This window comes from Enhydra lutris, unplaced genomic scaffold, assembly GCF_002288905.1.
Source record: "Enhydra lutris kenyoni isolate GAN:26980312 unplaced genomic scaffold, ASM228890v2 scaffoldscaffold46, whole genome shotgun sequence".
In the NCBI taxonomy this organism is placed as follows: domain Eukaryota; kingdom Metazoa; phylum Chordata; class Mammalia; order Carnivora; family Mustelidae; genus Enhydra; species Enhydra lutris.
In genome coordinates this window covers 16,208,574-16,224,120 of record NW_019154130.1, presented here as the reverse complement: position 1 = coordinate 16,224,120, position 15,547 = coordinate 16,208,574, and the positions used below count along the sequence as shown (strand labels likewise).

The 15,547-nt window shown below is 41.4% G+C and overlaps 1 protein-coding gene across 2 annotated transcripts in view; it reads left to right on the top strand.

Moving 5' to 3' along the window:
* LOC111156426 (squamous cell carcinoma antigen recognized by T-cells 3) overlaps positions 1-15,547 on the top strand; it is a 37,724-nt gene that overhangs the window by 6,107 nt on the left and 16,070 nt on the right. For both annotated transcript variants that reach the window (XR_002641204.1, XM_022517317.1), the window contains exons 2-7: positions 3,400-3,526; positions 4,647-4,751; positions 8,096-8,280; positions 9,421-9,472; positions 10,743-10,867; positions 14,605-14,760. Coding sequence is in view for 1 of the 2 variants with exons in the window: in XM_022517317.1 (XP_022373025.1) it covers positions 3,400-3,526; positions 4,647-4,751; positions 8,096-8,280; positions 9,421-9,472; positions 10,743-10,867; positions 14,605-14,760 (750 nt within the window). In the remaining variant the exon portion in view is untranslated. The remainder of the gene's footprint in view (positions 1-3,399; positions 3,527-4,646; positions 4,752-8,095; positions 8,281-9,420; positions 9,473-10,742; positions 10,868-14,604; positions 14,761-15,547) is intronic.

Genomic DNA, 15,547 nt, shown 5'->3' with positions numbered 1-15,547 from the left:
ACCCATGTTTTAATTGGATTCTTGGTTTTTTAGTGCTGAGTTTGGAGTTGTATCTTTTAGATACTTGTCCTTTGCTGGGTAGAGGACATGTGGTTTGTACATATATTTTTTGAATTCTGTAGCTTGTTTTTGCATCCTTGGTAGACTCTTTCATAGAGCAAAAAGTTTACATTTTAATAAGGGCCTAACTGGTATAGAATTTTATCACAAATGGTTGTTAGATTTTGTCAGATGCATTTTCTGTATCAGTGATACCGTGATTTTGGTTTAGCCTGTTGAGCTAGTGGGTTACAGTGATTGATTTTCACAGACTGCAGTATGAACTCGCCTTATGTACCTGGAACAGATTCAACTTAGTCATGGTGTATGATTCTTTTTATACATTGAATTTAGTTCCTTAAGTTTTCCTCTCCATATTGTGGTAGCTGTATCCTTATTTTGATTTGCTGTATCTTCATTTTCTTTTCTTTTTTTAAAGATTTTATTTACTTATTTGACAGAGTTCACAAGTAGAGAGGCAGGCAGAGAGAGAGGAAGGGAAGCAGGCTCCCTGCTGAGCAGACAGCCTGATGCGGGGCTCGATCCCAGGACCCTGGAATCATGACCTGAGCTGAAGGCAGAGGCTTTAACCCACTGAGCCACCCAGGTGCCCCTGTATCTTCATTTTCATTCAGTTCTACATATTTTTAAGTTTTCCTCAAGACTTCCTCTTTGACCTATGTGTTATTTACAAGTATATCGCTTAATTTCCAAATGTTTAAGGATTTCCCTACCATTACAGGGTGGTTGTTGTTGTTGTTGTTGTTGTTGTTTTAACAGAGATCACTGGTAGGCAGAGAGGCAGGCAGAGAGAGAGAGAGAGAGGAGGAAGCAGACTTCCCGCTGAGCAGAGAGCCTGATGCGGGGCTAGATCCCAGGACCCTAGGATCGTGACCTGAGCCGAAGGCGGAGGCTTTAACCCACTGAGCCATCCAGGCACCCCTCCTTTTTTTTATTTGCCATTACAGATTTCTAATTTAATTGTATTGTGATCAGAAAACATCTTCTATATGATTTCACTTTTAAAAATTTGTCAGTTTGTCTTACAGTCCATGCTTTGGTCTCACTAAACCTTCCATGGGCTCTGGAGGAAGAAAAAGCTGTGTTCTGTTACTATCAGATGGAATGTGCTGTATATGTTAATTAGGTCCTGTTGGTTGATGCTGAGGCTCTTCTGTCTGCTTGCTGATTTTTCGTCTAGTAGTTCTAGTTGCTGAAGTGGAGGATTTTGAAGTCCCCATTGTGAGTGTGTATGTCTCTTCTTTTAGCTTGAACAGTCTTGCTTAATCTATTTTGAGGGTTTGTTGTTTGTTTGATACACATTTAGGATTTCTTTGTCTTGCTGGTGGGTTGAGCCTTTCATCATTTTGTGATGCCCTGTTTTATCCTTGGTAGTTATATTTTCTCTGAAGTCTGCTTTATGTGATATTAATATAGCCACTTCTTTTTTTGGACTAATGTTTATATGCTATTTGTTTTTTTTATCTTTTTACTTTCAGCCTTCCTAGGTCCTGAATTTGAAGTGAGTTTCTTGTAATCAGCATATAGTTAGGTTGTGTTTTTATCTACTCTCCCATTCTGTGCCTTTTAACTAGCATATATGTTTTTAAAAGATTTATTTGTTTATTTTTATTTATTTATTTTAAAGATTTTATTTATTTGACAGAGAGCTAGAGAAAGTAGGCAGAGCAGCAGGCAGAGGGAGAGGGAGAAACGGGCTGTCCACTGTGCAGGGAGCCCAATGCGGGGCTCAATCCCAGGGCCCTGGGATCATGACCTGAGCTGAAGGCAGCCGCTGAACTGACTGAGCCACCCAGGTAGCCCATATTTGTTTATTTTATGGAAAGAGTGAATGAGTGGAGGGGCGAAGGGAGAGGGAGAGAAGCAGACTCCCCACTGAGCATAGAGCCCCATGTGGGGCTCAGTCCCATGACCCTGAGATCATGACCCGAGCTGAAATTAAGAGTCAGATGCCTAACCAACTGCACCACCCAGGTGCCCCTTAATTAGTATATTGAGACCATAAATATTTAAAAGATATATTTTATTTATTTGTCAGAAAGAAAGAGGGGAATAGTACGGTGCACAAGCAGGGGGAGTGGCAGAGAGAGAAGCAGAGAGAAGGAGCCCAATGTGGGACCCTGGGATCAAGACCTGAGCTGAGGGCAGATGGTTAACCGACTAAGTCACCCAGGTGTCCCAAGAGCATAAACGTTTAAGATAATTATTGCTATGTTAGGTCTAAAGCCTGACATTTTATTATTTTCTATTTGTTTCCTGTGTTTCTTATTCTTCTGTTTCTCTTTTCTTGCCTTCCTGGGAAGGACATTTTTTAGGATTCTGTCTTGATTTATTTATAGTGATTTTTAGTGTATTGCTTTGTATAGTTTCTTAGTGGTTGCCTTAGGAATAGTTGATTTGACTTACACGGTAGCTGTGTTCTACCACCGGGTGAAGTGTGGAAATGGTCCTTCCATTGAGGACGTCCTTGCATTTAGCATCCCCACTTTTAAGTATCATTGTTTTGAGTATCAGGTGGTCTTAAAATTTTTGTGTCAGTTATCACATACAGCTTAGAAAACTCATGAGAAGGATCTTCCAGGATACTTGTCTGTATTTCATGCTCTTTGAGCTCTTCCTTCCTTCCTGATGCTACAAGATTTCTTTGATCATTTCCTTTCTCTTCCTTTCACTGTCTTTAAGAGAAAAGTCTGCTAGTGGTAGGTTCTTTTAGTTTTCTGTTGTCTCAGATGTCCGATACCTTTTTAAGCAGTTATTTTCATTTGTTTTAACTTTCAATTTGAAAAGTTTCAAATAATAGAAATAAATCTCTAATGTACCTATTGCTTAGCTTCAGCAGGTGCTGCCATTCTCGCTCCTCCCATTAGGGGTTTCCTTTTTGTTGTTTTTGTTTGGTAAAAGAGCTCTTACCTACACAGCCGGCAGGTGCTAAAGCACATTATTAATCACATTTTAAAATCCTCACAAGAACCTTACGGACTAGACCCTAGTGATATCCCCATTTCACAGATGAGAAAATAGAGGCTGAGCAAAGTTAATGACCTGCCTGAGGTCACACTTGGTGTTTGTTTCATCAGAATGTTTCCTGTATTTCAGAGAACAACCCAGCTGGGTTCTTACAGGGACTGGAACAGAGTGGAGGCTCTGTGTGTGTTTATTAGAGAAAGGCTTGTTCATTGATTTTTCTTCCTCTTCCTGGGGGTAAATGTGGCCTTGCTGTTTCAGTGGCACTCCCAGATAGCACATCTCTTGTTTGTAGCGTTGTCACCATTGGTGAAGAATGCTAAGTTCTTTTGATGGTGGCGTTTTAAATTTCACCTTGTGCTCTTTTCCTCTTAGCTGTCTATCAACGTCTATGACTACAACTGCCATGTAGACCTGATCCGGCTGCTCCGGCTGGAAGGGGAGCTTACCAAAGTGAGGATGGCTCGCCAGAAGATGAGTGAGATCTTTCCTTTGACTGAAGGTAACATATCAGCAGTAGGCCTGCTTTTGTAAACACAGAGAACTGAAGAGTATACATTCTGTTTTCAGTGCTGAAACTTGGATGTGTTCCTTACAGAAATGTGGAACATAGAAATAACAGTGGAAAGAAGAAAATTCATTATCCAGTGTCAGTGATTTCTAGTTTTTCATCTTTTAGTTTTTTGCAAAACATAATTGTGATTGTGTAGTACAGACTCATGTTTTGGATCCTGATTTTTTTTTTTTTAATCTTCCGTCATGATTAATCTTTCCCACATCTTTCTGTTTCCCATTCTGGTGTTTTCTTTAATCCATTTTCTCAGGACCAGTTAATTGTATTACAGTTAAACTTTAATAAATGATTTTTAGTGTAAACATTTCATACCTTGTTTGTTACATGGTAGTTAGAATTTAGATTACTTTTACTTACTTATTTGAAACAGAATTACCCTGTGCGTCTTGTAGACCAGTCCTTCGTGAGTTCGTAATTGATCTTTTAGGGAGGGGTTGGGAGAATACAGGTCCCAGATCCAGCTCTTTCCCCCCTCCCTGCCCAAAAGCATAACTGCTGAGTGTAGGAGCTGAAATCAGAGTGTCCAGATTTGTTCCTGACAGTACATCTTACTAGTTGTGAGACCTTCAGCGAATTATGCAAACATTGTCAGACTCAGTTTTCCCAGCAGTAAGATGGGCTAGCAGTAGTTTCTACGTTATAGTACATGGATTGGATGAGGTATTGTGGGTACAACACATAATAAATGCCCTAGCATATCATAAATGCTTAGATAGGTGCCATCGTTACTCATTATTATGACTATCATCTACAGGAGTTTAAAAAAGATTGAATGAGAAATATATATACGTAAGTACTTAGCAAAAATATAAAATGCCCATAAAATACAGATGTACGGTATTATGATTTTAATTACTTGGTCTTATTTGGAAGCATAAACTTTATATGTGCTTGGTACAAGTTTTAAGAATTGAATTTCTGTGAACCGTGGCAGGCTGTGTGAGATGGGTGAGACGTGGGTGCACTGGTGACTTACAGTAAAGTCCCTGCTGTCATCTTGCCCTTTGGTGAAGGAGATGGTCATGCAGGAAGTGCTGTTGTCTTGCAGAGCTCTGGTTGGAGTGGCTGCATGACGAGATCAGCATGGCTCTGGATGGCCTGGACAGAGAGCACGTGTACGACCTCTTTGAGAAAGCTGTGAAGGATTATATTTGTAAGTTCCCTGCGTGCTTTTTCAAGGTGTCTGCAGATGCTTCCATCTCTGCTGTCCGGGGTTGCCTCATGATGGGTTTCTCCTCAGAAAGGAGAGCGTTAGTCCAGCAATTAGAAAGATTTGAGTTTACTTATTATGCTCATTTTGGCTTTCTTTCTTTTCTTTTTTCCTTCCTTCCTTCCTTTTTTTTTTTTTTAAGATTTTTATTTATTTGACAGACAGACATCACAAGTAGGCAGAGAGGCAGGCAGAGAAAGAGGGGGAAGCAGGCTCCCCGCTGAGCGGAGAGCCTGATGCGGGGCTTGATCCCAGGACCCTGAGATCATGACCTGAGCCGAAGGCAGAGGCTTAACCCACTGACCCACCCAGGTGCCCCCTGCTTCCTTCCTTTCTTAAAGATTTCATTTATTTAAAAGACAGAGATTGAGAGAGAGCTTGAGAGCAGGGTGAAGGGCAGAGGAAGAAGCAGACTCGCCAGTGAGAAGAGAGCCCGATGTGGGACTTGATCCCAGGACTCCAGGATCATGACCTGAGCCGCAGGCAGCTGCTTAACCAACGGAGCCACCCAGCTGTCCACGCCCACTGTCTGTGGTTTTCATTTGAGGATATTTGGTTTTAAAATACAGTTAGGAGAAATGTTTGTAGTAAGGGAGTGAACATACTCACCCAGCATTTTTTTGGTGGGGAGAACTTACGTGGTATTTTCAGATGACTAAAGGTTGCCTTTTCTTTGTTTTTTAATTTTTTAAAAGATTTTATTTATTTATTTGATGGAGAGAGAGATCACAAGCAGGCAGAGAGGCAGGCAGAGAGAGGGGGAAAGCAGGCTGCCTGCTGAGCAGAGAGCCCAATGCAGGGCCCGATCCCAGGACCCTGAGATCATGAACTGAGCCGAAGGCTGAGGCTTTAACCCACTGAGCCACCTAGGCGCCCCTAAAGGTTGCCTTTTATACATAGTTTGGATTTTTAGAAGTTTTGGACAGAATGCTTTTTTAAAAAAATTTTTTTAAATATTTTTTAATATTAAAAATTAATATTAATTTTAATTTTTAAATTTTAATTTATTAATTAATATTAATATTAAAAAGCTTTTTAAAACTTCTTACTTTAAAATAAACGATTAAAAAAAAATAAAATAAATGATTTACAGGACAGTAGTACAGAGAGTTCCTAAACTTCATCCTGCTTTCCTCAGTGTCCTGTAACTGCTATACAAAATCAAAACCAGAGAATTGATCTTAGTACAATGTGCGTGTCTGCTTCTGTGATGTTTTACCCCACGTGTAGATTCTGGTAACCGCCACTGCAGTTGACTTAGAGAACCTCCATCACCACACAGGTGTATGCTGTGCATTGTCTACTCGTGTTGAATTTTTGTTAGTGCAAGTGGAGTAGACACCTTCTCTCGAAGTTTCTTTACCTTCCCCTGTTGGCAGTATGATTCTCTAAATACGCTTTTTACCTATAGGACACATCAGAGAATGCTATGGACAAAATGTTTTTTTAAAAAAGTTTTAAAAATTTCTCCCTTTTAAAAAATTTTTTAATTTTTTTTTTAAAAGATTTTATGTATTTGAGAGAGAGTGTGCACTTGCAAGTGTGGGCTGGGGAGCGGGGAGGAGCAGAGGAAGAGGAACAAGCAGGCTCTGTGCTCAGCCTGACCCAGAGATCATGACCTGAGCTGAAATCAAGAGTTGGATGCCCAACCGGCTGAGCCACCCAGGCATCCCCCCACCCCCGCCCCCAGATTTCCTCCTTTTAAATTAAACATCCTTCTTCCATATCTGGTTTTCCCCACTGTGGGCATTTCCCCTTTTGACAGGCACTGGAACTTGAAGATAGACTGCCCCGAGGAAGAGCATTTTCCATGTACCTTTATCAGCCAAGAGAATTGATCAGTTTTTAGTTTTTATAATCCGGATACTGAAAATTACAGGTGTTTTGTGAATATGAAATTCCCCTATTATGTACTTTTAATGTTCTTGGGTCTCTGCCCCAATCTGTCCATGTGGCTTCTTAGAACCTTTTGACAGTTCCAAGGGCTTGATGCTTCCATGTTTTTTGATGATCCTGGAACCCCTCTGTGAATGTCTCAGAGTCATCATTACCAGTACCTCCCCAGACTAATGCTTTTCGGTCCTTGATGGTTTACAGTCACCCTGCTGTGGGGCTGCCACTGTCAGTGCTGAGGTCAGTGTGCCTTTCGCTGCCCAACTGCTTCAGGGCTGCTGGGGGTCCAGAAGCCAGATAACCGTGCTCCTCAGATTAGGTTTCTTAAAGTAGTTTTGAATGGGGGCCCATGGGGTTCTTATGTTAGTTTCAGGAGCCCTAGAGCATGGAAATTATGTCCCTTGTTTTGAGAATGTTCGGAAGCCACTCTGGCCTGCTTTAAGAGTCGCATGCTCTACCAATTGAGTCAGCCAGGCGCCCCCTCTTCCTTTTTTGTTTTGCATCCCATATGGCTGCTCTGTATTGGTGAGCTAAAACAGAGTAGCTAACAAAGTTTGGCTAAGTTCTTTGAAATAAACCTGCTTCATGAAAAAAGCAGTCCTCGGGAAAACATACAGTAATTGTCAAATCAGCTTTATCTTCTAAGTATTTTTATTTTACAAGGTTAATGGATAGACCTATGAAATATTTTCAGATCTCTGAAAAGTGACTTAATATGCAAAACGTGTGCATTGGGAACCACTGCATTCTTAAAGAGATTAATATATGTGCTGCCCAAGCAAGCACTCCTAAAGAGTTTAATTCATTAGTCTGCTCTTAAAGCTGCAGGGGTGAGTGTATATAAAGTTTAAGAAGAAAGTGACCAAAAAAAGGGCAATCGGGTCTTTTCCGTTGTTGCTGTTTAAACATCATTACAAAGAGAGACTTAAAATACAGACTTCTGGTTACAGAATTGGTGGTTTTAATTTGTTCTTTGATTTTGACCAGAAGGCTTAAAAAGATTCAAAAGTTAAAAAATTCTAAGCTTTGAAATCATTCTGAAAGTATTTAGATTTGTAACTATTTGCATTGAATATTTTCATTGAATTGCTTCTATTTTAATAAATGGGCTTTTTAATCATGAGCATATTACATATTACCTGCTGGCATATTCTGTTTATGCAGTAAAATGGCAGTAATTGTAACCTAGTAGAGACATTGTTTAAGATATACTTTCCTTTCTAGCTGCAGTATTAGTAATTTATGTACATTGGATGCTTGCTGATGTGCTCTTGCCTTTTTGCGTGAATGAGTATTGTTTTGGTGGGCATATTTCTTTTGTGACTCAGCGGAACAAAAGTTTTAATCTTTGGGTATTTCATATCCTGAATTAATGGAGCACTTCTCCTTCTTAGGTCCTAACATTTGGCTGGAGTATGGCCAGTACTCAGTCGGTGGAATTGGTCAGAAAGGTGGCCTTGAGAAAGTCCGTTCTGTGTTTGAAAGGGCGCTCTCGTCAGTTGGCTTACATATGACCAAAGGACTCGCCATCTGGGAGGCTTACAGGGAGTTTGAAAGTGCCATTGTGGAAGCTGCCCGGGTGAGTGGCCTGGTCTCTGTGACCAGTGCTTGCCTTCGACTAGTTGGGGCTGTCTTTGTAAGTGGCCTCGGAAGAACATAGTTAATGAAATGGTCCTCACCAGTCCTTTAGTGGGTGGGCAGTAAAATAAAATCAGTAGTGTTTGTGGAACAACAAGAATGATTTCTTTGACTAAAAACAGATGACCTTGTAATTTTTCTGATACTTAAAAATACTACTTCAGTTATTGGTTCCAGGTGAATACACCAGAATAACTGTGTCTCTTAAAAGAAGTGTATATATATTAGTCATGTCCAATAATAACTGGCAAGAGGTGTAAGAGATTTGACCCCATCATAATTGGATTTTTTTGAACTCTGATTCAAGGGTTTACAGTCCCCTCCCAGTGTTCCCTCTCCTGTGTGTGTGTGTGCATTACCATCCGTAACTAGTGGAGCCCTCTAGTAGTTAGATGGTTATTATTAAAGTAGCCCAGTCCCTTGTTGATTACATCCCTGTTGAGAAGTCTGCAGTGGTGCCTTCAGCTCACTCTGATGGAGGCATCGGGGCTAACTCCTTTGGCTGACATTTGTGGCCCTCCAGCATCAGACATAACTCTGTGTGGACTCTGCTCCCACGTGCCCCTCCACAGTTGTGCACTTGCTGGCCACTGTACTTACACGGTTCCTTCGACTGGGAGTCCGTTTCCTCCTCTTACTATGGCAGGAGAGCCTGTAGATGCATCCCAACTGCCTGCTCCTCCTGGAGTTTGTGCTGCTTTCCTCCCTTCATAAAAAAACTCAGCCTTAAACACCAGCAGAAAGCAAGCCTTGTGATACTTTCTTTCCTGATGTTTCATTATAGTCATTTGTGCATATGTTGTCAGTATATACATTTCTAACATTCCTTTTTGCTTTTTACCCAGTCAGAAACACTTAGTAGCAAAGACGTTTATTTTTGTGCCTCTCTCAGCATTTGACACAATACCTCATGTATCAGAGGTCACATAAATGTATTTTTAGTTTGAACTAAAAAATTTGTTGCAATATCTTTTTGAAGTAGGAAGGACTGCCAAGTTTGCCATTTACTACAAATTTACTTCTTTAGCCCATAGCTGTCTTCCTTTCCCCTTTTGACCGGGAACAAACCTTTGATTCACAGCTGGAGAAAGTCCACAGTCTCTTCCGGCGACAGCTGGCGATCCCACTCTATGGTAAGAGAAACGGACCTGTCGACAGCTGGCCCTCCGTGGTTTTTAAAATGCTTTGGGGCATGTCCTGTCGTTAGGTCTTTCCCAGCACCCTGTGAGGCAGATGTTGCTGGTGTTCTTACTCTCACTGGACGGTGTCACTGTGGATGAGGCCTTTGGTTAAAAAACGTACCTTGAATTGTTAATGGTCAAGAGGATTGAGGGTCAGTGGTCAGACCTGGAAGCCAGACTTCCTGACTCGCAGTTTTCTCTATTAAGACACTGTTGGAGAGGTAGAGTTACTATAAGGAATAGGGAAACGAACCTCCCTGTGTTTTCTGGGGAAACTTTATTGAGTAAGAGCTCCGTGGTGAGCATTTTCTCTTTAGCAGTAACCTCTTCCGTATCAGAATGAGGATTTCCCACAGGCTTGTAGCATTCTTCTGTGGGGGTGATTGGTTCAGGAGCCCTGTTGGTTGGAAGTGTTCATACCTGAATTTCTCGGGGGTTTGGTAAGGATTTTCCTGTTTGGGTGAACATATTTTGGTAAGCCAAGCCTTGAAACTCTCGAGCTAGAGCTAGAGCATGAGCAGCATCTGGAGGATTTTTCTGGGCATGGGAAGAGTTTTGTGCTGCCATCTTGTTTGTTCTCCAGGCGTAGTTTCACATTGTACGCCCTTGGCACCTCTGGACAACTGCTTGAGCCCAGACGTAATTGCTCTTTATACTTCGTGGCTTATTTGGATTTGATTTAACAAATTATAAAGTGGCTTTCCAGTTGAATCCTTGGGTGATTCAACTGCAGAAAAGGCTAGAACTGAGCAGCCTGCAGGTTTCCTCTCCCATACCAATGTGACGTGGCATAGTACAGTGAGTAGAGCATGTACTTGAGCCAGACTGCCTGGTTCAAGGCCTTGCTCTACTGTGACCTGCAGACAGTTGATGTAATCCTTTACTTGCGTTTCCTCAACTGCAAAATGGAGATCATGGTAGAATCTACTCCCTAGAGCTGGCAGGATTGGATGAGTTAGCGAATGGAGAGTTTAGAACATAGGAAGCACTAGGTAAGTGTTGCTATTATTTAATTAACTGATGGATTAATTGGTAGGGCTTCCGGGGGGATTGCTTTGAGACAGAATCTAAGGTCAAGTCTGGGCCCAGGAGAAGATTCGAGCATAAGAGTTGCTGTGGTCACTCATGGGAGGGGCTGGCATCCTCTGAGTCTCATGGTTTAATCTCTGGGTTGATAAAACTCAGTGGCAAGACCTATGGGGCTGAATTCATCTCTCAATAGATATGGAGGCCACATTTGCAGAGTATGAAGAGTGGTCAGAAGACCCAATACCAGAGTCGGTAATTCAGAACTATAACAAAGCACTACAGCAGTTGGAGAGATACAAACCCTATGAAGAAGCACTGGTAAGTGTCGGCCTCTTTACAGTGAACTTCTCGCTGCAAATTTTTCCCTAATCAATAGTTGCATCTTTAAAATTTGTTTTGTTGTGAAATCTATAGAGTGTATAAATGTCTGCATACAGTTTACATACTAATAATAAAGTGAACATCCATGTACCCACCACCCAGGTTAAGAAATAGAACATTGCCAGTACCTTAGAAGTCTCCTATGTGCCCCTCTCCGATTGCCTCCTCTTCCCTCTCCCGAGAGGTAATCACTTTCCTGACTTTTGTGATAATCGTTCCCTTGCTTTTCTTTATAGTTTTACAACCTATGACCATATCCTTGATTAATATATTGTTTAATTTTGCTTGTCTTTGAGCTTTTATGTAATGGAATCATGCTGTGTATTTCACTGAACGTGTTTGTGGGTTGTACTCGTACTGATCAGTATAGTCTGTTTTCACGGCCATGAAGTCGTATGTGTATGCCACACTTTATACATCCGTGTTCCTAGCCGGGTCGTTTTCCAGTTTGTTGCTAGGAGGAGCAGCATGTTTCTGGCCTTTCTTGTGCATGTCTCTCGGTGCACACGTGAATAGGCTTTCTCCAGAGGGCATCCCCAGGAGGACTTGCTGGATCAGAGGATTGTGCCGAACTGTTTTCTGTGTTAATAGTTGGCACTCCTGCCCAGGAGTTCTCCCTGAACCGAGGGTTCTCTTTGGTCTCTCCAGCCTTTGATACTGACCTAAATATGAGCCACTGAGATGGGTCTGAAGTTGTAGTTTTAATCTGCATTTCCCTGATAGCTAACAAAAGTTAAGTGTTTGTTCCACATCTGTTGGCCATTCGGATGTCCTTTTTTTGTGAGGTGCCTGAAGTCTCTGACTCATTTTTCTTTCATCTGTATTTTTTTCTCATTAATTCTTAGGAATTCTGGATCATATTCCTTATTTTGGTTGTATGTATTATAGAAGCTTCTCCCAGGTTGTGGTTTGTCTTTTTAGTTTTTTAATGGCATCTTTTGACAAGCGGTTCTCAGTTTTACTCTAATTGGGTTTATCATTCTTTCTCTTACGGTTTCTGCTTTTACGCTTAAGAAATCTCTCCAGGTTCCAAACTCATGAATATTCTTAGCTCTCTTTTCTTCCAGAAGTTTATAGCTGTGTATTTCATGTTTAGATCTTTATATGGAATTGATTTTTGTGTATGGCGTGAGGTGAGGGGCCAGTTTCGTTTGTCCATACGACAAACAGTTGTTCCAGCACTGATTTTGATAGTTCTATCCTCCCCGCATCGATGTGCTGGCCCACATCAGTCATAGATCAGCTGTCCATCTATTTCTGGGCTTTCTCTTCTGCCCCACTGGCTTAAATTACACTGTCCTAATAATGACAGTTTTGTAAGTTTTTTGTTTGTTTGTTTGTTTTAAATTCATTTGAGAGAGAGAACACAAGGAGAGGTGAGAGGCAGAGGGGGAAAGCAGACTCTCTGCTGAGCAGGGAACCCAAAGTGGGGCTTGATCCCAGGACCCTAGGATCAGGACCTGAGCTGAAGGCAACGCTTAACCACCTGAGCCACCCAGGCGCCCCAGTTTCATAAGTTTTGCTTGTAGGTAACATGAATCCCATCCACGTTGTTCCTCTTCAAGAGTGTCTTCCCTTTCTTTCTTTAGTTCTTAATAACTTGGATTTAGAATCAGCTTTTCAGATTTTACTGAAAAAAACCTGTTGAATTTTGTATTCGAATTGCACTGATCAATTGGAAGAAGACTACATCTTAGAAATACTGAATCTTCTAATCTATGAATGTGGTATAGGCCTTTGCTACTTAGGCCTTATCTTTCTCTAAAGTTTTATAAATTTATAATTTCATCTGGTCCCTTGAACACATTTTTTAGACCTATTTCTAAGATATTTTTGATTGTATAGAAAATGCCACCTTTTTAAAAAGATTTGCTTTTCTAATTGTTCTTGCTATATAAATTGTAATTTGGTTTTTATACTAATTTTTTTGTCTGTTGAACTTTATAAATTTTTATTAATGATCAGTAGATTTTTTTTGATTTTTGGATTTTCCATGTTGACCATAATATTTGGTTTTTGACCATAATATTGTTTGTAATAAGTGGTGTTTTTCTACCTGTCTTGGTCTTAGAATACTTTCAGCTACATTTACTGTGCCTCAGACTTATCCTCGTGTTTTCTCGTCCTGTTTGACCTGCAAGTCATTGTTGTTAGCAATTCATCTTGAATTATACAGCCCAGCTTCATTACATTCACTACATGCATTTCCCACTTCCTTTGCTCTTCTTCCCTTGTATCCCGGAGCTCTCATCTGGAATCATTTTTATTTTGCTTCAGGTACACCCTTTAAAGTCACCTGCCCTGGATATTTGCTGGTAACAGATTTTAATTTGAAAAGGTCTTCACTTCGCTCTTCTTAAAAGTTCATTTCTCAGGATGTAGAATTCTAGATCGACAGTTACGCGTCCTGTCTTCCTGGCTCCTGCTGTCGCTGTTGAGACGTCCGCTTCTGTGATGGCAGTCCTTGTTTTCTCTCTGGCCCATTTTAAAATCTCATAGGTTTTGTTTGATGTCCCATAGTTTCAGTACATTAGGTCCAGGGGTGGATATCTTTGTATTTATCTTGTTCGTGGTTGGTTGGGCTCTGTTTTTGGTATCTTGTGGTATAGTAAGAACAGTGACTTTGAGAGCCAGGCCACCTCAAGTTCGAATGTTAGCTCTGTCAGTTGCTGGCTCTCTGACTTTGAGCTTGTCCTTACCCTCCGTGTGTTTCAGTCCCCTTGAATGTAATATGGGATGATAATGATCCCCACTGTGAAGATCAAATCCTTAATATATCTTACACCAGCAAAAGCTTAACCTTCACCTAGATTTTGTCCTTAGTATTTCTTGTGTCTTTGCTAGTTTGCTGATGATTTTCAAGATGTTTTTCATATCGAATCCAGCAGTTTTTGTAGTTTTCAGTGGCAGTCTCTCTGGGTAACCCGTTTGTCATTAAAACTAGAAACTGAAACTAAGACATCCTCTTTTTCTACTCAGAGCATGTGTGCTCTCCTGCTGGCTGGCCTGTGAACCCTCTCCCTTTTTCACATGTAAATGACTGGTAGGTAGTTGTATTTATTAAAGCCTCTTTAATGAAATCTTCAGCTAATTCATTTTGTTACGACCATTAGAAGAGAGTAGCTGAAGAGGAAGGTTGTGTAGGGATTTTGTCTGAAAAGAATTTCGATTGTAGCTCTTTGGCTCAGTAAACATTCAGCCTAGCCTCTTTCATGTTCTGCATGTGCCTGCACGCTGGCAGGAGCTGATACTGGAATGAGAAGCCTTGGAATGAAGGCAGCAAATCGCTCCAGTGTGGATGTGTTCACTCCACTCAGTAGGCTGAGAAAGTGACTTCCGTTTCGGAGGGATGGCTGTCCATGGTCACTGGCAAAGGTGTTTCTCTTTCATTTAGTTGCTGATGGATGTTCCCATCAGAAGCCCCCTGTGGCCTGAGGGTGGGTTTGGAAAAGGGTTCGTGGAACCTTTCTAACTGTTGCCATGAAGAGGCGCTGTGGACTCTTAGTCTGCCCGTTGTGTTGTAGACCCCGGCATGCCAGAGGTTCTGCGAGTGGGAATGGGGGACTTTTACTGACATAGCCAGTCTTGCCAGAATTTACTATGAAGATATGTTGTGCTTCCTAACAGTGTCAGGTAGCTTATTTCAATCTCATTATGCTTCCCTTTTGCCTTAGTTGCAAGCAGAGTCACCCAGGCTGGCTGAATATCAAGCGTACATCGACTTTGAGATGAAAATTGGTGACCCTGCTCGCGTGCAGTTGATCTTCGAGCGTGCCCTTGTCGAGAACTGCCTCGTCCCAGACCTGTGGATCCGCTACACTCAGTTCCTCGTAAGACCACTCGACTTCTACTTTCTCTCCTTCTTACCGATTGGGAGCCTGTTCAAAGAAAATCAGCAGGAGTGTTGGGAGTTAGTTCTGTGCCACCCCTCTCTGCTTCCTCATTTTCCCCTCATCCTTCTTTCCCCTCTGCCAACTCACTCAGGGAGTTCTTCCGATGTTCCAAGTCATTTCAGACTGACACTGTAAAAAAAATTTGCACAGTCTTCTTACTGAGGACTTTATGACAGATTACTTTTTTTCTTGTAACTTTTCATTATGGGAAAAAACGTAAGCATTAGAACATAGATTAATAAGGTGAAACCTCATGGGCCCATCGCCCAGCTCTAACAGTTAACTCATGGCACTAGTCTAATTTCGTCTATGTCCTTAATCTTCTTCCTCTTCATGGGATTTTGAAGCCGATCCCAGAAGTCACATTTCATTGGTAAATATTTCAGTACACGTATATAAAAGATTTGAATCAGGATCCAGGCAGGGTCCATTCATTAGGATTGGCTGATATCTCTTAAGGCTGTTTTCATCTGTTGGTTCCCTCTCTACCTCTCTTCTTCTACCCTAACTCCTCATAATTTCTTTGTTGAAGAAACCAGTCATGAGAGGCATTTCTTTCTTTCTTTCTTTTTTTTTTTTTAAAGATTTTATTTATTTATTTGACAGAGAGCGATCACAAGTAGACAGAGAGGCAGGCGGAGAGGGAGAGAGGGAAGCAGGCTCCCTGCTGAGCAAAGAGCCCGATGCGGGACTCGATCCCAGGACCCTGAGATCATGACCTGAG